We start from the raw sequence: 26201 nt of genomic DNA on the forward strand, positions 1-26201 counted from the left end.
CAAGTAAACCAATGGAATGTTCTCTAAAGCCACTGCTTATACATAGCTTCCTGGCAAATTCAATGTGGTAGACTATTCATGAGTGGGTCAGGGTAACTGTTGATTATTTGACAAGGGATTAGTAAGCCAACATCTGGAAAATGTAAAAGCATTTAAGTTTATTTTTTGCTACAAAATGAAATTGATTTCATAGGTGTACTGGACAGATGGTAATATCTAACTCTCCTTCAACCCATAACATGTCAGTGGTAGACTAGCCATGCTGAACCCTTATTATTTATGGATAATATTTGTTTGGGTATTCATCCATTAAGACGTGTTTTGCACTTCACACTTTTAACACTATTGTACTTTAATTTTGTTATTATTCTACACAGTGTAGTCAGAGGTGAAATCAATTAAGTGGTTTGCAATGGCAAACCAAATCACATATAACATACAGGGATGTTAACTTCCAGACTTTTATCTACCATGCCTCATCTCCTCAGATTGTCATGTTGAAGGAAAATATTATTATCAGTTTAGCTCAAGGAAGGAAATGACTCATGCATTGCTACAGGGATGTGGAGTATGGATTATGCTAAACTCTCTCTGCCTTTAAGACAGATAGATTCCTTGCACAAATTCAATTCTTCCTCAGAATCGAGCTTTGTTTTTAGGGATACATGTGATATATTGGCTTCTGATCTAAAAATTCCCTCCTTTTCTGGTCCTTTTTTATTGATAATAGACAGAAGATCTTGTGTGGGAGTAAGACAAGCATCTAGCTTTATAATTCTATACGTTTGAAGCACCAGTATGTCTCTTACTGTGAAACAGAGCAATGGCAAATGAAGGAAATTCAGAATTTTCTTTCTTTTTTTCACTTCTAAATATATTTTCTTCCCTAATCTACTTGTCCCAGTTCGAACACTGGAGTTTTATTTAGATCAGACACTCCTTAGCAGTGAGTTGATGATTTAAAATCACACTCCTGTGTCTTTAAGTTAATGATCTTCTCTTACTATTCCTTTTCTACAATGAATATCTTTCCCAAACATTCTCAGTTGCTGTTGGAATATTACCCTTTCAGTGACCCAAATGCTATTCATATGTCCTGCCTGCCCTGAAATCTTTTATTAGTTTTTAAATCTGTGTTCTCTAGGAAGGTTTTTCTAATTCACTTTTTTGAAAGTAACTTTCATATCCTTCTGCTCTGACCTCTTATTTTCAACTTTCCCATGTAGAAAGATGCTGTCAGCGTCAAGAACGAACACATGGGAATTGCAATCCCTCTTCCATTTTTGCACTATATAAAAATGACTACCATACACAAGCTAAGAATAATTACTTTATTTCATTTGAAAAGTGGGTTGATGATAATTGTAGTCACCAGAAATGTTTGCTACAAAATATCAAGTTATTGGCAGTAGTTATCATGTATCTGAGACAATAAACATGCTCACATGAAGCATAAATTCCTGACACTGAGTGTAGTGTCATCCATCTTAGGATGGATGCTCAGCACCTATTATATATTTCCAATGGCCAAAGTAGTAATTAATTCGAAATAGCACAGGCTACATTAAATTGTTTTTAAACTATATTCTATTAGGCTTAAATGATTAACATATTGTAGAGAGCAATATTTATGTCTAATCCCTTGGAAATACAAACCAAACACTCCATGTATTTTTTATTGTAAGATGGTATAAGCGCAGACACAATGATATTAAGGAGACCTCTTATTTCTAGAGAAAGTAGCATTCAGATGATATCACCATATGGGGGTATGGCTAAGAATGGACTCTGACCCACTTGGAACAGAGTAGCAGCAGGTTCTGTATGAAGTTGCTTTCTGTGGCTAGAATTCAGCTTGCCTTTTATTTCCCTAACTTGAAGCCTTAGCTGAGTGGGGTCTTAGCCCTGGGGCACATTTCCTATGCTTACAATTAAGCTTAGGTGTCTTTTCTTTAATTAAAATTATGTCAAAAATTAAAACTCCTTCAAAATTACTGCCTCTGTTTTAGTATGTGACTACCAACTAAAGCTACCTAAGTTCTGGATTAAAGGCATGAGCCATCAGGCTCAGCTTGTCGATCCTTTTTTGAAGTTGGTAATTGTTGATACTGTTTCTTTGATGCACACTCAATCCTGTTGTTCTGTTTGTGGCTCTGAATATCTGTTAGGAGGCATTTCTCTTGCAATGCCATATCCTATTGAATGGGCTCTGAAACAAGAAGGGTGACCCTACTTTCCTCTTTCCTTTTAAAATGACTTGTTTTTTTTTCTCCCCAAACACACATTTCATTACTTTTGTCCCAATTGTTGCTCTTTTTACTATAGATCCATATGAATCATAAGGACTAACCATATCACTGACTCAATGTTTTGTCAAAGAAGCCATTACTTTTTAATTGTGCCTAAGTTTCTCAAGCCACAGCCAGAATGCAGACAGATTTCTTTGCCAAAATATTACACAGATGACCTGTCTAAATTACTGTTTTACTTCTGTGAAGGGACATCTGACAAATCAACTACTATAACAGAAGGCTTTTAATTGGGGGCTGCTTACACTTTTCAGAGGATTAGTCCATTATCTTCATGGCAGGAAAGATGGCAGTAAGCAAGCGTGGAGGTGAGAGTTTACACACTTGGCAGGCAGAAAGGGAGAGCCCATTTCTAATGACACATCTCCAACTACACCATATCCCCTAATGTTTCCCAATCAGTTCCACTAATTGGGGAATACGCATTCAGATATATAACCTTTTAGGGACCATTCTCATTCAAACTACCACATGACCTCTAGCCTAGTTTTTTAATGTAGTTTATTTCCCACTGAATCCTCATGACCTTGACCTCCACTATCTAAATTACTCTCAGCACTCTCATTTTCCAGTTTTTCCTGGAATGGCCCTTTAAGAACTGTGTAGAGCTTGCAATTGCTTTTGATATCCAGAGTCCTGCTATCTTTTGAATTCTTCCAAAATACAACATTTGCAGATTCTTATAGCAACAACCTCATTTTAAGGCTACCAATCTTTGTTCTGAATTTCTTTTCTGTTTCTATGATTAAATCCTTTTACCAAAAGCAAATGAGGTTATGAACAGGTTTATTTGGCTGAAACTGCCAGGACACATTCAATCATTTGAGAACTCAAAGGAAAAAAAAACTCAGGCTAGCAAATGAAGGTTAAAAACCCATGGTGGGACATTGTTTGCTTGCACCTTCTTTTACCTGGTCAATGTCTCTTGCTCAGCTTACTCTCTTATCTAGTCTAGGCCACTTGCTTAGGGATACTGACAACCTCAGTGATTAGGCCTTCCCACTCAATCAACAATCAAGGTAATCTCTCAGGTATAGCCACAGATGATTCTGATCTTGGCCAGCCCTAAACTGGTACTCCTCAGATCATACTAGGGTATGTAACATTGATAGCTGAAGCTAATTAGGACACACAGAAAATAATAATATTGAACAATTCAAAGTCAATGTATTAACTATATCAATCATTTAATTAGCAAAAGCACAAGCAAATGTAGCAACAATTGGAAAACACAGATATGCCAAGAAATGAGAACAAGAAAGCCAGTGATGTTGAGAAGACAAAAACAATACTACTTCTTTACAGAAAGATCCTCCAAAGAACAAATTTCTAGAAAGTAATAAGATACAGTAGCCAATTTTCAGAATTTAAAAGTACATGCAAGTCCATCATTTTCTAAAAAAGAATAATAAATACTTAAGTCTATAACTAACAAAACTATTGCAACATAGACAACACTATTGATGAAAGACACAAACACAAACCTACAAATATAACATGGTCCTTTAAACAAAAACTATAAGATTCTAATGAAAATAATAAGACATTTATTTTTTATTATTTAAGAAATTACTGGCAAGCACTCACACTGTGTGCACTCTAGTGCTCTAATTTCCCAATAATAGAAACTGGTGTGTTTGGGGGACTATCCTTCCAAACTTGGAGAGATTTCCTTGGAGCACTCTGATGTTTAAATTTTGGAGATAATAATTTTAACCAATAAAAAATATTTCATTCTCTTATGATAAAGGAAATGATGGCTTTTATGATCAGTTATCAACTATTGCATGTTTCCAATGATTAAAGATTAGATGTAATTCTGTATTATAATGAGATAAGGTAAGGTAAACCTTTTAAAAACCCAAAGCAAGATAACAGATTTTTAAAGAAAAGTTGTATGATGTCTATTATACATAAAGCAACATGTTTTGCTCTAATTCATTTATAAGCCATAAGTGCTTTTGGCAAAATAAAATATTCCCATTTTTATGTGTATTTGTGTGTAAAAAAGAGAATGTCTTCCATGTGAATGTAAATGACACCCCAGAGAAGTGTGTCAGATCACCTGGATCTGGAGTTGCAGGTAGCTATGAGCCTCCTGACTTGGATGTTGGGATCTGATCACAGGTCATCTCCAAGAAGAGTATGTGTTGAGCTACCTGTGAAGTCCTAAAGTAATTATTATCCAATATACTAAATCTTTCACATATTATCAAAAACACGGGGCTGGAGAGATGGCTCAGAGGTTAAGAGCACTAGCTGCTCTTTCAGAAGACCTGAGTTCAATTCCCAGCAACCACATGGTGGCTCACAACCATCTATACTGAGGTCTGATGCCCTCTTCTGTCATGCAGGTACACATGCAGGCAGAACACTGTGTGCATAATAAATAAATAAATCTTTTTAAAAAATCAAAGAACTAAATAAATGGTGAGATATTCAATGATCCTTGTGAACAAGATGAATTAATATTACAATGTCCGGTATGTTGAATTTGCAGCAATAACTTCAACACACTCAAGGAAAACTCCCAACAATCGATAAAAGAGAAGCTGATTCTAAAGCTATATGGAAAGCAGAAAAACTCGTAATGCTCAATAGGATTGTGAAGAAATAATGCACACATTAACCCAATCTGACCTCTCTACTGAGCACAAAACTACAACAATCAAGAAAGGGTGACATATTTGTGAACAAATAAACTGATGGAAAGAAAAAGTCAAGAAAAAAAATCACAAAAGTATAGTGAAGTTTTAAACAAAGGACAGAGGAAACTCAGCCCGGAAAAGTGCAATATTGGCAGATGTTATCCAACTGTGTATGGTTCTATATGTATCGAGATTAAGTACACAAAGACTTCACAACTCCTCCCAAACTGACTTAAGGTGAACCCTAATCTTTTACGTTATTGACTCTGCAGCTGCTGATCTTATGGCCAACAGAGAGGCCCCACTCTCTAGAGCTATCTCTGGATATGGAGGTGATCAGAGAAGACTGCTATGCTTCTACCACCCCTGTTTTCTCTTTGGTGTCAACAAATGCAGACACAGTGATGTAAGAAATATCCAATATGAATCTTTTCTATCAAGTAATATCAAACTTGAGGTTAGGATATGGAATTCAATTATCAATACTTCCTCCACCCGGTAAAATATTATTTATTCCCAGGACCAACTCCGAATTCTAGGAATTTGATGGCCTGGAGCAGTTCCTCCCTCCCCCTTCATTTCCTATGCACCAATTCCTTCATACTCACATAATGATTGTGAGGACTGATGCCAGATATTGGGGAAAAGACACAGTCACCACTTACCTCAGGATAAAATTAAGTGCAGTTCCTGTCTAGGTAAATTCCCTTTTCAAGAGCACACCTGCTAGAGCAAGAGAAGAGTTTGCCTTGCCCAGACACTTATTTGTTGCAATTAACAGGTTAATCTAAGAATTTTGCTCACCCGAGGAACCACCTCAGATGGTCTCATAGGATAAATGCTTCCCACCTGCTTCTGTTGTGGCCCTGTGCCTCTGGAACTCTGCAGTTGAGCAAAAGAACCCCAGGGATGGAAGCCTCTGGACATCATAATGACAGTGGTACAAGGAAATTACCAGGGCAACAAGGACCAGGCTGTACACAGACCAATGGTAAGACATGCTATGGGGAAGAAGAAAGTGTTTCTTTGGTAGTCAGGTCATAGGGATGGGGGGGGGGGGGCGGTTGAGACATGTTATTTGACATGAAACTTGGGTGCAAGAAATCTCCATAAATGGACACTAGGTGCACTGTAAACCAAGGTGGGAAAACAACCTAGGTAGAATGAGCTCTAAAGAAAAAGAGAAACAAAGACACTGAAGAAAGAAAGTATTTCTCTTAAGCAGAAGTGAGCCAAGTCCTCTGCCTGAGCTACAGGCTTCCGTAATATAACCTGCCCTGACCTGACTAAAGAGAGTGAACAATGGGAGACCTCAAACTCAGGTTTGTGTCTCTATCTTTCTTCTGCATGCATGGCACTTTCCATTGTATCCCTCCCCACCCAACCCACTGAGAGAATCTGGGAAAACTTGCATCAGGTCTGGTGGAAGGATCAAAGTCAGTCTCTTGGTGTGGCTATGTCTGACTGTCTTAGAAAATATCACAAGGCAATGTTTTTTTCTGAGTAAAAGTGCCAAAAAAGCTACCAAGGTTTTAATTAGGATGAACTCTTTCAAAGGGTTTCCAAAAGTTTTAAATTCCAGCTTACATGGAGAGGCACAGATTCATTTGATCTCAGGGTACAGCATACTCAACTGGGATAAATTGGGCCAAGCAACATCTTGTATTTGGGGACTGAGAAGTTAAAACCCCTGGATGACAGTGCTTAGCTTCCACAGTTAAAATTCTTATGTAAAGACATATGGATTCAACTGTCTCTGATGGAGACCATGGATTCTTTCCTGTACTCCTTTGCTATTTAAGATCTATCTGTCTAGGCCATAGGCATCATCTCCTCCTATAGCCACACTATACTAACTAAAGTGACTCTTCAAAGAAAATAGTATAACAGTGCACATTTAATTTGTGAGATGTGTATCCTACAGGGCCTTGTGCCCAATTGGGGGATGGGCTCACCCTCACACAGGGTTGAACTAACCTTGAGCAGAAAGGAACAATGTGGTTTGCTCCTATCTTGGCTGTTGACCTTATCCCAATGAAAGCAGCCTTGGCCCTCTTCTTTGCTAATGGTTTCATAAAATGTAAATCCCATGTGACTTCTTTGTTACTATGGCATAAAACAAAACATAGGTATCAATAAACTTCCTGCCATCACTCAGCCCTCTGGGGATTACCTCATTTATACTAAAGGGGCGACACCAGACTTCCACGGTGTGTGTTAGTTGTGATGTGTTATTGACACTTACTGTACATGTTTATTGGCTTCCAGAGGAGATTTAAGAATTTTCTTAAAACTAGCAAGGCATTAAAGGAATCTGGCACTTTTAAATGGTCAGACTTGGAAGACCCATGTAAATTTGCATCAGCCTAGAGCCTGTCTTGAGAAAGCACAAGAACCAAAAGAACAGAACACCAGGTGCTAGGAAAGTCGTTGCCAGCAGGTAGCTGTGACAGTTGCAGGCTGGTGAGATAAGCTATGCTGGGTCTTAGTGCCTCACCTCAGGCCCCCACCTGAAATCTCCAAGACTTTTGCTCTAAGGACTCCTTTGCTCCACATTTGTTGTCTACATGTGCCCCATCATGCACTAGAACACCATGCACTGAACAACGCTTTTGTTTTCACTTCCTAGCCTCCTCCCGTCAATAGAAAATTGGCATCTAAGACAAAGATCAAAACTCAGTCTCTCGCCTCCACACATATGGGTACAAACAATACGCCTCCACACATGTAGACATGCATAAAAACCAATGTACATTACAGACAAATGAATGAAAAGGAGGAAGAGGACCTCAATGAGGACTTCGGTGGTCAGGAGTTCTTGTGCTCCTTTTCCAGTAACCAACTTCTACTCACCAGAGGGCCTTTTACTTCCTCAGTAAATTAACCATACTTCTATTACTAACCATTTGTCTCTATACCAATTCAGTTTTTGGTCAATAGCTAGCTAGTTGGAGAACAGCTAGCCAGCAAGGATGCATTAAATGTTTACTGTTCAAGAAACATTTCTAAAATAGCATTGGTAACAATTCTGTTATTCATGTACTACTCACACAAAAGAGATATTGTTTCCGGGGAAAAAAAAGCCTCAGGGATTTTTATACTCGTGTATTTGTCATGACTAAATTGAACCTTTATCAGAATATAAAATTTAGCCTATGAAAACATCTGCACCATTCTAAATGGTAACTACAAGAAGGTGTTGCCAATGGAAAAGTAATCTGCAATCAGAAACAGTGGCTCATGCCTGTAACTGCAGCCATTTGGGAAGCTGAGCCTAGTACAGCACCTGTGGCACAGGTGTGAGTTCTAGACTGTGTACTGCAAAGAAGTTTGCATCTTCGTAAGGTGATTCTTTTACCCAATGCCAGAATCAGTGAAAAAAATATATCTTAGAGGAAATTAAAGGGCTAAATTACGAAACAGATGGACTTCGGATTCTCAGGAAATATAACCCACCAATTTATCACGTTTTTCCATTATTACATACCTAGGATAGAATTTTATAAATACCTATTTTATCATCTATGTGAAATGAGCTGCTGTGAGTTCTGAGTTATAACTGGCAAATATCATAATCTCCCACGGTTATTTGCTCACTTACCAGTTGAAGGAAGACGTAATTTTGTCAATGACAATCATCCTCTGGCCAGGCATAGTGGCCCATGTTGATTAAAATTCTGGTAGTTAAAGAGGCTGAGATGGGAGAATCCCAGCAACTTACACACCAGTCTGGGCTCTAGCCACAGACTGCAAACCAGGTAGCCTCCACTCCTCCATCGTGGTTGCGCTGCCGGCTGGTTCTGTTTTACCCTGACAGCTTACTGAATTTGAGGAGTGCACTGGACAGGGTGAAATCAAGGGAAAAGGAAGACAGCAGAAAGAGACTGTAAGGGATAGGAGGAAAACTTGTGTGGTCCCAGCATGCAGGGAGCAGGGAGCAGATGTGTGGCCCATGGAGTCCTAAGCCAATGATGCCTTTACTCTGCTGGCCCTTCAGCCACACAAAGAAAACCTAGCACCAAGTCTCAGCCTCTGTCCCAGGTAAGCAGGGTATGCTCATCACCATGTGAGCTTGAGCTCCTCAGTTCACTTAGACCTGCAACATCCTCCCCTGGCTCTGTGATTCAGCCTCTAGGATGTAGGTGGGGATGAGGCAGATAAACAACCATCCTAGCCAATGGGCTGCTCTGGGTACTTCTCTCCTTGCCCAGCCCCATGCACAAATAAAGAGACACCCTTTAGTTGGTACGAATGCTGTGGGCTTGGAATACAAAAGGAGTGGAACTCCCACTTCCCAGAGCTCCTCAACTGGCCTCTTACGCCGCAAGGAAGAAGTCACTGGTAAGGGGACAGAGCTCAATCCTGAGCTCCAGAGCTAACACTTGTTGGTGTCATACCCCCTGAAGTTCTGGAGCTTCAAGAAAGACTATGGGCATTGGCCTGGCACAATCTTCATTCCCCTTGGTTTTGTGGGTCTCCCTCCATACCCCATTCATCACTCTCAACTTGAATGACTTTGAAATCCTGAAACTCCTGCTGGCACTTTCTAAGTACCATGATTATAGTCTTATGCCACTATGTTTGACTTAGGTGGCATCTTTTGAACTTCATTTACAGTGAGCAGTTACACTTAACTATATTAAAAATCCATGTATCTCTGTGAGCCTGGGATTCACCATCTGTAGAATAAGGACAGAAATCTGCCCAGGTCCTTTGATGAATTATAACAGACTTAATGATAAAGAAAAGCACTATTGTTCATAGTTGGAAGACTTTCAGATAGGAGGGCTGATGGGACTCTTCTGTTACAAGAATTAGAACCTGAGCCTGAGTCCTAGCTACCCTTAACCAGCCCAGCCACTTAATTCTCAATAAGTGAATTAAAAGGGCTAAATCAGTTCATTGTGATGTGCCCAACTACAATACAGGTCCTCTGCAGGCAACGTGGGTAAATCTCTCTGATGTTTTGGAATCCAAGTTTCCTCTGCAATGTTGGAGCATACATCTTCAACCTACAGGCCTAGAATATCTGACAGACTTATCTGTGAAGCAGGATTTTTGAAGGACTGTCCTGCCTTGTTTGGCAAAGTTCAGAAGTCACTTTCTTTTCTGTCCTGCTCATCCAACTTGGACAGCATGCTGTCAGCATTCAGTTCAAGGCAATGGCAGTTCCTTGCCAAGTGGATAACTTTTGCCACAAAGGAAGTAAACTCCATATGGAGTTTCTTCAATGCCCATCATCATCTCTGAAGTAGATCAGTGCTGCCAGCAGCAGACATGTCTCACTGTCATAAAAAACTAATGTTATTAAAACACCTTAAATGTCATATTCTGTAGATCTCTAAAGTATTTGAAGATCACTTGCCTATCTAAAATATATTTCTGTTTGACCTACCTAACATGACTACAAGTTTGATTATAATAAATGACTAACTGCTAACCTGCATTTCTTTATTATCATAAATAATTTGTAATAATAACTTGAGAAATTTACATTACATGTCAGATGAGCTGTATAGGTACAATACCTTGAATAAGAGTAGAAATGTATGTACAGTATGTTATAAACAAAATAATTTTAAATTGGTATCAATATACAAAAATCCATATCAATGTAAAATATTTAAATTAGTAGTTGCTTTTTTGCTTTAAACGTAGATTCAATAATATACCATTTTATCTTATTTCTATATCCCCTTTTTCTTTTTAGAAAGATCCCTGAATCTAATCTCCTTTGTTCAGCTTTTTTCCTGACCATTCCCAATAACAACTTGTAACCAACCCTCCTAACCAATAACAAATATCCATAACCCACTGAATGCCCCAAAACCTCCCACATCACTTCTTGGGAATTTGGGTATCATGTTCTTAAAATTACTTCTTGCTGTCTGGGGTAAGGTCATCTTTAGGAGACCCTGAAAAAAATATGGATAACTGTCAAGTACTGGGAGAGCTAGCTATATCATTTGTTGTCCAGTCTTTGTGTAAAGTGAAGAGCTTGTCTCAAGTACTGGCTAGAGTAGTCTGTGAGGCTGGATCATCTCAGCCAGTCAACTTGAAATTCTCATGAGCAGTTTGTAGTCCAAAGCAGATCTTTAGGTGGTGTTTGTCAGCTTAGTGTCACTACCACAGTCCAGGTGGAATCATTGTAGTGGAGCCCCATCCTCCTTTTGGAGCATTAAAAGGTTGTTTTTAGGCATGGTCATACAGAAAACTTAAACATTTTAAATGTCATATGCAGCAGATTTCAAAGAAGTTAAAGGACTATAATATGTTATATACATCCAAATGTACAAAAACTTAATTCCTAGTTACCTGATAGAGACTCAAACCCAAAATCATGTACAGGAAGCTAGATGAAGCCCTTTTCTAGAATTAGTTAGTACTCTATATGACCATAAATATCATGACAAAAAGTTTAATATATATTAATCTTATAAATTTTGATATAATATTTATAACTTAATATGGTGATATATTGTATACCCTAGTAAACTTTTCTGAGGATCAGAGAACAGAGCCAGCCACTAGATTAGACATTGAGGTCAGGCAGTGGTGACACACACCCTTAATCCTATCACTTGGGAGGCAGAGATTTATCTGGATCTCTGTGAGTTCAAGGCCACACTGGAAACAGAGCCAGGCAGTGGTGGCACACACCTTTAACCCCAGTACTAGGAAGAACACATGCCTTCAATCCCAGGAAGGTGTATCTGAGCAGAGAAAGATCTATAAGGCACAAGGAAACAGGAACTCATTCTCTTTAGACTGAGGATTTCAGAGAGTTAAGAGCTAGTGGCTGGCGGTTCTGCTTCTCTGATCTTTCAGCTTTCACCCTGATACCCAGCTCTGGGTTTTTTATTGTAAGACCACTTAAGATTCAAACAACACCAAGAAAATTTTATGAGTCCAAATATAACCAAAAGATTATGGGATTAATGTCAATAGAATAGTCCCTTAATTTTGGCTTCTCTTCTATCCCATATCAGGTGGATCTTCTGACATAAGAGTGAGATTTTGGATTTTCCTTTTAACAAGAATGCTTGGGTTTAGAGGAGAGAGCTACACTCCAAATTGAAAGCCAGCTTTAATTTCTAATTGAACTGGGACTATAAAAAGACTATTTGCATTATGCATCTGTAAAGAACAACAGAAACTAACACTTGGAAATATTTATGAAATTTTATCCTGTTGGAAATGTGATATATCAATAGGTCAATTTGCTCTTTTTCTTGGGACATTTTTTTTCTGGATGATGTGTCCTTTTTCTTCAGATATCTCATTAGTCCAGTGGTCTTCAGATTCCTTGGCTGATTACTTCCATTCTCCTGGAAAGACAAAAACAAAACCCTGCCCTAACCCTGACTTTGGGGATTCTCCCTTTTGGCAAGTTATATCTGATCAAATGAAAAGCATTTGTTAGTCTTATATGTTAGTTTAGATTGAATGGTTATGCTGGTTGATGAACTATCATCTTTTCTAATCAAGAGGTCATTCTTGTTGAAATCTAATCTTTATCAATGTTGATGGTTCCTTTGATAGCATTTCTTCTCCTGGAGAAACAAAAGCAAAACCTCTTCCCCAATGTAATACATATCCTGATTTCCATTCTGAGATCAACACATCTTTAAAGTATATATGCTGATTTAATTCTGTAGTTTTTTTCTATTATTCAATGTCCTTCTGAAGCTGTTATTCCTTTCTCATTACCATCTAGAAAATTAAGTTAATACAGCATTATACAATCTATCTCTGTGAGTCTTTATTAACCCTTTCTGTTTATTTAGCATATCCTTTATAGTTCAATTAGATCTTTCTATAACTGCTTGCCATATAGGATTGTGTGGTATACCTGTAGTATACTTTATGTTGTAATATGCAAAAAACTGTTTCATTTTACTAGAGACCAACGATGGAGCATTGTCAGTGTTAATTTGTACAGGTATACCCATGATGGTCATAACTTCTAACAAATGTGTGATTATAGAATCAGCTTTTCCAGAACTCAAAGCAGGTGTCCATTGAAATCCTGAATATGTATCTATGATGTGGTGAACATATTTTAATTTTTCAAACTCTTCAAAATGAGACACACCTATTCACCAAATTTTATTTCTTTGAGTACCCTTTGGGACACTTCCTGCAAATACTGGGGTTTAGTTATACAAGTACCAAGTAGGGTATTTTTTTTTATAATTTCCTTGTTTTCTTGCCAAGTGATGGAAAAATCCTTTTTCAGGCCTTTGCTATTGACATGGTGCACTCAATGAAATTCTGAGGCCTCCAGCACATTTCCTACTAATAACTGATCAATGTCATTATTACCTTGTGCTAGAGGCCTGGCAGACCTGTGTGGGATCTGATATGTGTCATATATATGGGATGATTCCTATTCCTCACTAGTTCCTGTAATCATATAAATAATGAAGTTAATTCTGATTCATCAGGAAGAAGTTCATCAGTTTTGATTTATAAAACAACTCTTTCTGCATATTGAGAGTTAGTAACTATATTAAGAGGTTCTATAAAATCCATTAATACCATCAGAATAGCATATAATTTTTACTTTTGGACAATATCATAAGGGCTTTGAGCCACTTAAATTTCCTGATTTATAACTGATTTATAACCTGCTTTTCCTGATTTGTTTGCATCAGTATAAAATGTAGGGGCTCCAGAAATTGGTGTTCCCTACACAATGTGAGGGAGGATCTAGTTAGTTCTACTGATAAAGAGGAAATTTCAACATTAACAAAAGGTACTACAATTTCTGCTGGGTCCATTCCTGTCAAGTGACAAAGTTTTAATTTTCCTTTTTGAATCAACTCAAAACCTTTTCCAAATATGTCTTTAACATTTTACTTTGTTTGTGTGATTAAAAAGTATCCATTCTAAGATACTGTCTTCTTGCTGCATTAAAATACCTATAGGGAAATGTATAAAGGGTAAAATAACCAGGATGCAATAAAGTTCCAGATCCACAGGATCCACATGTGCATCCTGTAATTTCTTTTCCACCAAAACCAATTCTCTCTCAGCTTCAGCTGATAATTTTCTTGGAATATTTAAGTGTTTGTCATCTTGTAAAGTTTCAAGCAAATTACTCAGTTCTTGATTTGTTACTCCAATAGTTAGCTGTAAATAGGTAATGTCTCCCCACAATTTTTGAAAGTCATTAAGAGTTCTCAATTGATCTCTCCTGATATGTACCTTTTTTGGATTTAATTTTTGTAAACTTATATCCTAAATAATTAGTAGAATCTCTTCTTTGTATTTTTTCAGGAACAATTTTGTAATCCCCAACAAGGCAAAATTTTCTTTAGTTCTTCAAACATTTTCTCTAAAGTATCTACATTTGAATCAGCTAGTAAGATGTTATCCATATAATGCTAAACTATAGATTGAGGACACTGTACATGAATTATTTCCAATGACTATTGAACAAAATATTGGCACAGGGTAGGGCTGTTTAAAATCTCTTTGGGGAGAACTTTCCATTAATATCTCTTAACAGATTGAGAATCATTTTAAGTAGGCACCAGAATGGCAAATTTTTCTCTGTCCTTTTTCTTGTAAATGTATAGTGAAAAAACAGTGTTTTAAATCAATAACTATAATAGACCATACTTTAGATAACAGAGAAGGCAGGGGAATTCCATGCTGTAAAGAGCCAATTGGCTGAATCACCTTATTAACAGCTCTTAGATCTATTATCATTCTCTATTTTCAAGATTTCTTTTCAATAATACAGGAGAATCCCAAGGAATGTTCAATTCCTCAACATGTTGAGCATTTAGCTGCTCCTGTACCAGTTGTTCTAAGGCCTGTAATTTCTCTGATGTCAAAGGCCATTGTTCCATCCAAGCAGGTCTATCAATCAACTAAAAGTAGGGCTGTTGGTACCTTTGAAAGATCAATGGCTGTTGTGCCCTGTTTTTGTACAACTTGAATGGTCAATGGCTATTCTTTTTAATACCTTCTAACAGTTTCCCCAGAAACATACATTAATTTATGATTTCTTCTCTGTCTTTCTGGCCCTATACATTTGCGTCACACTTTGTTTTACCCAAGATAAAGTTCCAATCCCTAAAAGCTGAACATTTACCTCCTGAAGAGGCCAATTTAGATGCCAAGATTATGTTGCAATTATTATTACATCTGCCCCTATCTACATACCTTCAATTACACTGTCATTTATTCATATTTTTAGCTTTGATCTTTGATCAATTATAGAAATCTGCCAAAATACTTGCATTCTCCTGAAATTTTTGTTTTATCTTCTAAAGCTGTTCTATCATCCAGAGCAGTATGGTTTTTTACAATAGGCATTATATCCTTTACTTGCTCTGAGGAGGAGTTTCCCCCATGGTGATCAGGAATGAGTGAAACAAATTTGACATGGGGGCCTGTGAGAGGCCCCCCAAGGCATTTTCTGACTGCAAAGGGTTATCCTGTCTGTCCCTTATTGATCTGCATTCATTTGTCCAATGTCAGCCTTTGTTGCACCTTCTGCATAATCCAGAAGGGAGGGGCCTTCTCTTTGCATTTTCCCAGAGAAAACATTGTTTCTAGGAATGCCCTGTCTACAATCCCTTTTTAGGTGATCTTGTTTGCCACAATTAAAACACGTGACATTTTGATTTTTCTTCAAGCTTCTGGAAATCATCTCTCCCATTCAAGCATCATCATGGTTATGAGATATTGACTGTATCTCGCATCCATTCCTCTATAGGTACTGATCTTGCCTTTAAAGGCCTTATTACCCTTTTGCATTGTGAATTAGCATTTTCAAAAGCCAAAGATTTCAGTTAGCATTTGTCTAGCTTCCTGATTTGGTATCATTCTATTTACAGCTGAAATCAATCTTTGTAAAAAAAAAAAAAATCAGTGAAGGTTTCTTTTGGGCCCTATATAACTTTAGTAAATGAATCAGTTCTCTTTCTGACTTAAATTCTGTCCCAAGCATTCAAAGCTGCTTCATGGCATAGAGCTAGGGAGTGGTCATTATATAGACTATCTTTATGCATCAACATAATTGCCCTCTCCACAAAGTTGGTCTTGGGAGATTTCAATACCTCTAGCCCTACTTCATGTTTAATAGTCCTAGCCTCATCTTTCCACCAGGTCCTCCACTGGAATTGAGGACAAGGCTCCAATTCTGCTGTAACCAAGTCTTTCCAGTCTTGTGGGACATTTCTGTTACTAGTGGACCATGAATTTAATGCCTGCTTTACAAAAAGGGAATTCATACCATGAGACTATTGTTTCCTTAAATCCAGTCAGCTCTTACACAGCGTTGGGGATATGTTATTTTGCAGTTATTTCTGTAAGGTGACTGGATAAATTAAGGTTGATTGTTAACCTTGGGCTGTTTCTAATTTTTTAATGTAATGTTGTGGTTAGATTTCCTTTAAATTCCTCTGACTGGGCCTGAATATCTCTACGGTCTATTTTAGTAAACTTTTCTAAGACCTATATCTTGGCATTCATTATCAACCAACTTTTTTAGGGATAAACCAAGAATTATCAAACCGAAAATAAGAATTATCAAAATGATAAGTAACACTATGTCCATCTCAGTTGTTTATTCCTTCATTTAATTGTTCCATTTTTAAACCATCTGTAACCATACAGAGACCTAACTTCCTCCATTGTAATAGTGTTTCCCATCTTTTAATGTGGGGGAAAAACTTTTTTAAAACTAGTTTCCTCCTTTAAGAACTCCCAATTCTCTCACCAATTCTGCTGATGACAGTGAAGATGATGGTGAAGTGTGAGGCTGATTGCTGCTGCATAGAACAGTAAAAGCCTGGCCAGGTGTCAAGGCAGCTTCTTAGTGTGGCAGAAGCCTGAGGAGGGGGTCCAGAAAATTCCCACAACCCACCAGGAGAGGGAACTGGCTGTCTGAAAAACGCACAGGGGATGGTGGGAAAGAATCATGTGCAATGGAAGCTGCCTGGAGGCAGAGCTGGCCAGTGGTAAGGGGCTAACTTCAGAGGGATTTGGAGCCCAAGCACCTATAGAGTTTGCTGCAGAGAGCCTGCAACAGAAAAATCCCAAACTTGCTCAGAGGGCTTGGGGAGAAAAAGAAAACCTAGCCCATGAAGCAGTGACTCTGGTGGGAGCCCCTATGTGTAGCTGTGGCTTGTGCCAGTGGCTACAAAGCCATTGGCAAGTGGCTTCTTCATGAATTCATGCCCCAAAAGTTAGACACCAGATGAAGTGTGATCCTGATGCATCTTATCAATAAAAACCAGGAGTCAAATATTGGGGTAATAACCTGAAAGATCAGAGAAGCAAAGGAGAAGCCACTAGTGACTTCTTACCTATCCAGATTGTCAGACAGAATGGGGGCTGAGATCCTGTCTGCACCCACCTTAGACTCCTATCTCTACCTCCTGATTGCTGGGATTAAAGGTGTGAGCCTCCCAATTGCTGGTATTAAAGTGTGACACACCACAGACTGGCCTCTATGGTTAACTTGTGGCTAGCTCTACTCTGATCTCCAGGCAAGCTTTATTTATCAGAACACACACGCATGCACACACACACACACACACACACACACACACACACACACACACATACACACACAAAATCATACAACGTCCTGCTGAAGGAAATATGTAACTGGGGGTATGCTTTCATAATTTACATCTGCACACTTTTTCCAGTTCCCACTCTCTGGTCCATGCTGCGGGTTGAGTATGTGAGATCATAGCCTTCTGCTATAGATGACATGTCTGACACCTGTCGCCATGCCACTTTCATGGTTATCCTGTATCCTTCTGGAACCAAGAGTCAAACTCTTTCATAAGTTGAAGCAGACATTATGTTTTATCACAACAGAAAAGGAACAAATACACATTCATACCTGAATTAGTTATTTCATGTCACTGAAGAGATGTATGAAACCTAAAAGGGTTACTTTATTATTTAAATGTGTAGGGCTTCGTCCATATGAGTTTGCAGGTACAAACAAAATAGAGGCATTATAGTACTTGAATAGATTGTTGACATTGTCAGATTTTTTTTCTCCAGAATACTCTTGTATTATGTAAATGTGTTGGGTAAAGATATTACCAAATCCTTTATAGCCAGATTCCCTTCAGTATGAGTTTTTTTCACATTCTCAAAGACTATTGTGGTATGTACAGGCTTTAACAGAATGATTGCATTTAAAAGAATGCTTTAGAGTAAAACTTTTTTACTCTTGTTTAAAGACTACCATGAAGTGCAAAACCCTACCACACTGACCTCATTCATAGGGTTTCTCTGCAGTTTGATTTTTTTCTCATGATTTCAAAGACTGCAGTAATGTCCAAAGGCTTTAGCAAATTGATTACATTCACATGGTTCAATCCAGAGTAAGTTTTTTTGTGTATTTGGAGTCTACTGTTACATGTAAAGGCTTTCTGACATTGATTACAATCATAGGGTTTCTCTCCTGTATGTGTTCTTTTATGCCTTAGAAGATGACTATGATGTGCAAAGGCTTTACCACATTGATTACATTCATAGGGCTTCTCGCCAGTATGTGTTCTTTTATGCATTAGAACTTGACTGTAACGCGCAAAGGCTTTACCACACTGATTGCACTCATAGGGTTTCTCTCCGGTATGTGTTCTTTTATGCATTAGGAGATGACTATAACGTGCAAAGGCTTTATCACACTGATTACATTCATAGGGTTTCTCTCCAGTATGTGATCTTTTATGTACTCGGAGACTACTATCACATGCAAAGGCTTTACCACACAGATTACATTCATAGGGTTTCTCTCCAGTATGTGTTCTTTTATGCGTTAGAAGATGACCATGACACGCAAAGGCTTTCCCACATTGATTACATTCATAAGGTTTCTCTCCAGTATGAGTTCTTTTATGAATTTGGAGATGGCACTTTTGTGAAAAAGCTTTTCCACATTGATTACATTCATAGGGTTTCTCCCCAGTATGTGTGCTTTTATGTTTTTGGAGACTACTACTAAATGCAAAGGTTTTACCACATTGATTACATTCATAGGGTTTCTCTCCAGTATGTATTCTTTTATGGGTTAGAAGATTACTCTGTCGTGAAAAGGCTTTACCACACTGATTACATTCATAGGGTTTCTCTCCAGTATGTATTCTTTTATGTATTTGGAGATATCTGTGTTGTGAAAAGACTTTACCACATTGATTACATTCATGGGGTTTCTCTCCAGTATGTGTTCTTTTATGGGTTAGAAGATTACTCTGTCGTGAAAAGGCTTTACCACATTGGTTACATTCATAGGGCTTCTCTCCAGTATGTATTCTTGTATGTGTTAGAAGATGATTGTGACGTCCAAAAGCTTTACCACACTGATTACATTCATAGGGTTTCTCTCCAGTATGTGTTCTTTTATGTGTTTGGAGACTACTGTCCTGTAAAAAGACTTTACCATATTGATTACATGCATAGGGTTCCTCTCCGGTATGGATTCTTTCATTTCTTTGAAGATGATTATGATATGCATAGACTTTAACACTTTGAATGTATTCAGAAGGTTTCTCTCCAGTATGACTTCTTTCATGCCTGTAATGATAATTGGCACATGTAAAAGCTATACGACATTTATTACGCTTTTGAATATATCTGTATGAATTAATTCTACAATTTGGTCTAATTGTAAAGAGGAATCACATCTGAAGGTTTTATCACTTTGTTTACACTCATGTTGTTTCCCTTCATTAAGGGTTGTTTTGCATCTTTGAATATGCATGTGATGGTAAGATCCTTTATTACACAGTTCACATTTATAGCACCTTTTTTCTATATGAGATTCTTCACATATTTGAAGAGAACTGGAAAAACTCAGACCTTTACCACACATATTGCATTCACAAATCTTCCTATAATGTGAGTCATACTACATTTGCAAACTGAACCAGGACAAGCAGAAGTATTTACACATTCCTAGTACTCATAAGGCTTTTCTGCAGTGTGAGTTTGTTGATGTATTTCCAATGAAGCTGGAAAAGCAATTACTTGAAACTGGAATCACATTCAACAAGTCTTTTCAAAGTGGGGACTGCCACATATTTTCTAATTGTTCTGAGAGGAAGAGGGGTATGTGGCTTCTTTTGATATCCCTATGTTCTTATGGCTTGTATCCAGAGTGACATATGATATACTTATTAAAGGGAGAACAACAAATAAAAGTTTTCCACATTGCATTCACACAGTTTGACTTTCTGTTCCTCATAGACATATGGTATAGGGATTAAGGTTTTTCCACAACAATCCCCCATTGGCTCTTAACTTTAACTACCCCTCCTCTCACTAAACTTAAGCAAAATTACAAAAAATATATGAGTAACACAAGCTTCACTGTGGACTATTTGCTTATTAGAAGGTTTTGGACATATACTTATCACCTATTCGATGTGCACACCTTTTGTAATATGAGTGGTATGAAACTAAAAGGATTGGCAATTCTACAGCATTATTCTCATGAGATTATAATTCAAATGGTAATATCTGTTAAGGCATTGTTTCCTTATCTTCTTAAAGTAAATCCTTGCAAACACAATTCACCTACTTCACATTGAGGTATACGATTTTGTGAAAAATTAATAATCATCAATGCACTTTAAGCTGTGTATATTTACATGGTTGCTTTCTTTAAAACTTCCAGATACATTAAAATTTCTTCAGAGGCCTATTTGTATTAGCTTGCACATGAAAATTACCTTCCATGTCTTCTAGAACTTTTACAATGTTCTTCAATATTATGATCTTCCCATGTGTACCCTAAAATATAGTACCAGAAAATGTATATTATTGGAAATTGTGCAAAATTTAACTTTTAATTTAATTTAATTTAATTTGTGCAAAAATTATCTTCAGTGAACCTAAGCACCATGCCTGGTTTATTCACATCATCCTTCCTCAGTCTCAATCATAATTACAGAAAAGCATCAATAACCAAGAAACAGTCGCCTATTTATTATCAAATGTGAATGAAAATTCACAGTCTTACCTATAGCAGTGAGGTTCCAATAGGTCTCCAGCATCACATCTTTGTAGAGACTCTTCTGGGAAAGATCCAGCAAAGCCCACTCTTCCCGACTGAAGTCAACATGCACATCATCATAGGTCACTGCATTCTATAATATCCCATGCATGTATACAAAAGAAAGTGATACTGACAACATTGTAAATGTATACTTATTTGAAAATACAGTCATATAATTCTCATGCTTCCCACACTATTCCATGACACAGAAGTTCCAATGTAATACCAAGTCACTTTAGAAGGAAACTGAATAGGAGGGTCAACCCTGTTATTTCTGCACCTGAGAAATGCCTATTAACAGACATAGAGAGACAAGTAAACAGATCAACAGTACTGAGTACACATCAAAGAAATTCTATGAACAATTACTAACTACAAAAAAAAAAGGATGGGCAAGCTAGGTGTACTTGCTAATGCCTCTAATCACAGAACTCAGAAAGCAGGGGCAGGTATGTCTGCCTCTGAGTTGAATGTTAGCCTCATTTATGCAATCAGTTACACACAGCTAGAAGTATATATTAAGAATCTATCTCTCCTGCAAAAATCAATCAAACAAACAAAAAAAGATAGAAAGAACTCAGAAGATTTTTTTTACTGAAATTCCTACCAAGAGTTATGTATTCACTTCAGTTCTATAATTCATATTCCAGAAACCTGAAGTGCCTACCTAAACTGTAACATTAATAAGATCTTCCTAAAAGGTACTGCATGTTTAAACAGGTAAAAATGGACAGATGAAAACATGAGCAATGTAAATACTGATCATAAGTAATCAACATAGGGCAGGAGAAATGGTTCAGCAGTAAAGAGCTCTTGCTGGTCTTGTATATAGGTGGCCTCAATTACCAGTACTTACATGGAGGGTCACAACTATCCATTATTCCAAGCTCAGGGGTTTTGAGACCATCATTTGACTACTGTGAGATCAGGTACCCATGGGGTACAAATCCATGCATACAGACAAAAGATGCATTTTCATTTAAAAAAATTCAAACCAAACAAAATAGGCAAGAAGAATGTCACACACCTGCAATCCAATGACTCAGAATGCTCAGGCAGTATTAGCATCATGAATACATGCCATCCTGGGAAACAGAATGATATTCTCTGCGAAATTTCAAAACTCACAATGTTGGTGAAGCTCAACACATCAGCACATACTCCACATATACAAGAACCTACATTTTGGGCCCATCACCCAATAATATAAGAACAAAACAAAACCCTGGAATGTTGGCTCACCTTTAATCCCACCACTTGGGAGCTAAAGTCAGGTAGAGTCTGAGTTTGAGGCCAGCCTGGTCTACAGAGCTACTTTCAGGATAGCCAAGGCTACATAGACAAACGATGTCTTAAAAAAAAAAAAAAAACCAGCAGGCTGGCAAAATTATATATTTGCTTCTACTGTATTTTATGTGATTTAGGGATAGAGTCTATAATGGTGGTGAAGTTATGATAGCACAAGAACAAAGCTGGCTGATCAGTGTCAACCACAACACAGCAAACACAAAGAACGGGAAATGGGTTGAAGCTATAGACACCCATCTCCCATCCCCAATGAGGAATTTCATCCAAAAAGGTTTCTCCTACTAAAGGTTCTACAGTCACCAAAAGAGACCCACCAAAGAGAGACACATGCTCAAATACATCATCTATTTTGGGAGGTTTTTCATTCAATCAAATAGAACTTGGCCCAAGTCACTATAGGCTCATGGTCATCCATGAAAGACATGCATTTAGTCACTTCAATGATCCTCAAAGTCTACAACAGCCCCTATTGCTGTTCAAATATCCAAAATCTCTTCTGACACTCAAGATGAGCTCTCGACTATGACAGCTTGTAAAATCAGAAAACAAGTCCTATCTTTCCAATATACAATGGCACAAAATACCCATTCCCATTTCAAAAGAGAAGAATGGGTACATAATGAGGGATGATTGGGCTAAGGCGAGACTGAAATCCAGCAGGACAACCATCAAATCCTATAGCTCTGTCTCAGAAACATGGGGATTCAGTTATAGAAGGCTTAGAAAGCCCTATCCCTGCAACTTCTCACACATCTCTCTCTTTGGTTATTTCAACTCCATATACACAGCTCTCCATGGCAGATGTTTCATAGCTTGGCTATCTCAACATTTTTGGTCTCAAAATATAGCCCAGGCTCATCTTAACAGCATCATGCAATGAACTCTCACAATCTCCTCACTGGGACTCTGACTCTGCCATTTACAGATGCCTACAACAGTGCTGAACTGAAACCAACCACAGACTGAGATCCATGACCTGAAATTTTGCATCTTTTTTTGTTTCCAGAATCAGTACAACATTGATGATTCCTCCTAATTTGGCTTCTAAGTTGTGATGAACCCTGTCATGCTTGGACCAGAGTTGCAGCAGGTTTTATATGAAGTTGCTTCCTGGGACTAGGAAACATGTTGCCTAATCCTGCCATTAATTGAGGGCATAGAAGGATGGATTCTTACCTTAAGCTACCTTGCTAGACTTTCAACATAGAGCAGGGTCATCTCTTTAATGGTGATAATCTCCCTGAAAATTCCTGCCTCTGTTTCAGCACTTGGCTGCCATCTGAAACTACCTAATACTGTTTTTCCCTATAACTCACGGATTTTCATTTATTTCTTCTTGTTGCTGCCCCCATCCCCTGTAGTCCTGAATGAGTCATCAATAATAGCCATCTAAGAGATTCAATATTCAGCCCATAATTTTTTTTTTCTTTTTGGTTTTCAAGACAGGGTTTTTCTGTGTAATGGCTCTGGCTGTCCTGGAACTTGCTCTGTAGACCAGGCTGGTCTCAAACTCACAAAGATCCCTCTGCTTTTGCCTCCTGAATGCTGGGATTAAAGTTGTATGCCACCCAGTTCAGTCCATTATTTTTTAATTTTGCCTTACTAATTTTCTCAAGCCATGGACATAAGAAAGGTTTGGGGCCAAAATATCACACAAATTACCTCTAGCTTAATTTATCATGGAGTCTATTTCCCACTGAAATTCTATGACCTGGACCTCCACTGTCTGTCATTACTCTCAACACACATCTTCCAGGTCCTACAAGAGCAGCTAATTAAGCTCTGCATACAGTATTCTATGGCTTTTGCCATCCAATGTTCTGATATCTTCCACATCCCTTTAAAAGATAACATTTTCAGGTTCTACCCAACATCAAAATCACTTTTTGTGCACTATTTTTGTTCCAACTTGCTTCTCTGGTGCTATGATTAAATTCTCTAACCAAAAGCATATCAGGTAGTGAATGGGTTTATTTGGCTGATTCTGTCAGATCACAATCCATCATTGTGGGAGCTTAGGACAGAAACTCAAGTTAGCAACTGAAGGCAAAAAGAATGGGGAAACTTTGTTTCCTGGATTTCTCTCTTACTTGGCCATTGTATCAAGCTATGGTAGCTCTCTTATCCAGCCCAGGCCTACTTTCTTAGGGATATTGCCACCCTCAGTGGAAGGGACTTCACATATCCATTATCAATCAACACAACCTCTCAAAGACATAGCAATCAGCCATTCTGATGGAGGTACATCCTCAATTGATAGTCCATCAGATGACTACAGGGTATGACATGTTGACAGCTGGATCTAACTAGGGCACAGAGACAATAATATATAAGAAAGTTTTAAAGATCTTGCTCCGGACGTCCCTTTTGGAACAGTCGTGAGTACCCTTCCTTGCCCCAGACCCCATCCCTGGGCACCAGCCACTCCAGGGAAGACCTGCCCAACTCGGCCCCAGGTTCTGGCCCACCGGGCAGGTTCCCTGCTAGCCCCACCGGGAAGGATCCCCTTCTCCAAGACCCCTGGCAGACCCTGCAGTCTCCACGCCCTGCCCCCCACGCCCATCCGCCTGAGCCCCAAGCCTCTTCCTGAGACTCAGAGGCCGGCCCCCAGCTCCCATCTTGCTCCGGACGTCCCTTTTGGAATACTGGTGAGTACCCTTCCTTGCCCCAGACCCCATCCCTGGGCACCAGCCACTCCAGGGAAGACCCCTGCCCAACTCGGCCCCAGGTTCTGGCCACCGGGCAGGTTCCCTGCTAGCCGCACCGGGAAGGATCCCCTTCTCCAAGACCCCTGGCAGACCCTGCAGTCTCCACGCCCTGCCCCCATGCCCATCCGCCTGAGCCCCAAGCCTCTTCCTGAGACTTAGAGGCCGGCCCCCAGCTCCCATCTTGCTCCGGACGTCCCTTTTGGAACAATCGTGAGTACCCTTCCTTGCCCCAGACCCCATCCCTGGGCACCAGCCACTCCAGGGAAGACCTGCCCAACTCGGCCCCAGGTTCTGGCCACCGGGCAGGTTCCCTGCTAGCCCCACCGGGAAGGATCCCCTTCTCCAAGACCCCTGGCAGACCCTGCAGTCTCCACGCCCTGCCACCAACGCCCATCCGCCTGAGCCCCAAGCCTCTTCCTGAGACTTAGAGGCCGGCCCCCAGCTCCCATCTTGCTCCAGACTTCCCTTTTGGAACACTGACTTCCCTTTTGGAACACTGGTCTGTCTGAACCAAGTGTGCGGATAAGGCCAAGAACGAACCACAAGGAGATGGGCAGACGTCAAGGCAGAAACATATACAACAAAATGAAAAGCAATACAGCATCACCAGGCCCTAGCCCTCCTCCAACACCTAGACCTGAACATCAGAAATTGGAAGAAGCAGAAGAAAACAGCCTTATGAATGACATCATGAAGAAGCTAGAGGCTTGCGTAGAGGAAAAGACAAAAAAATGTGAAGAACGCTGTAAACAACTAGAGGAAAGGGCAAACAAATTAGAAGAAATCAATAAAGTCCTGGGAAGAAAACAATAAAATACTGAGAGAAAATCAAGAAAAATCAATGAAACAAATGAAGGAAACAGTCCAAGACCTGAAAAGGGAAATAGAAAAAATGAAGAAGACACAAACAGAGGGAATGCTGGAAATAGAAAATCTGAGAAAACGATTGGGAACTTCAGATGCAAGTATAATCAACAGAATGCAAGAGATGGAAGAGAGGATCTCTAGCGTTGAAGATACAGTAGAAGAAATACATTCATCAGTCAAAGAAAACACTAAAACCAACAAAGTCATGAACCAAAATGTCCAAGAAATTTGGGACACCATGAAAAGACCAAACCTAAGAATAATAGGGGTCGAAGAAGGAGAAGAATACCAACTCAAGGGCACAGAAAATATATTCAAC

At 38.8% G+C, this 26201-nt stretch overlaps 1 protein-coding gene across 6 annotated transcripts in view; it reads right to left on the reverse strand.

Moving 5' to 3' along the window:
• Positions 1 to 1317: 1317 nt before the first annotated feature.
• LOC128117770 (zinc finger protein 431-like) overlaps positions 1318 to 26201 on the reverse strand; it is a 94885-nt gene continuing 70001 nt past the window's right edge. For 5 of the 6 annotated variants that reach the window (XM_052750081.1, XM_052750077.1, XM_052750076.1 and 2 more), the window contains 3 exons: positions 20964 to 21090; positions 20674 to 20734; positions 1318 to 19516 (listed from right to left, as the gene is read on the reverse strand). In XM_052750081.1, the coding sequence (XP_052606041.1) occupies positions 18220 to 19516; positions 20674 to 20734; positions 20964 to 20997 (1392 nt within the window). In that variant the 5' untranslated portion in view covers positions 20998 to 21090 and the 3' untranslated portion in view covers positions 1318 to 18219. Of the gene's footprint in view, positions 19517 to 20673; positions 20735 to 20963; positions 21091 to 22026; positions 22107 to 26201 lie in introns of all 6 variants that reach the window. The other variant, XM_052750080.1, reaches the window with a different exon arrangement.

This window comes from Peromyscus californicus, unplaced genomic scaffold, assembly GCF_007827085.1.
Source record: "Peromyscus californicus insignis strain IS unplaced genomic scaffold, ASM782708v3 Scaffold_21__1_contigs__length_65335640, whole genome shotgun sequence".
Classification (NCBI taxonomy): Eukaryota; Metazoa; Chordata; class Mammalia; order Rodentia; family Cricetidae; genus Peromyscus; species Peromyscus californicus.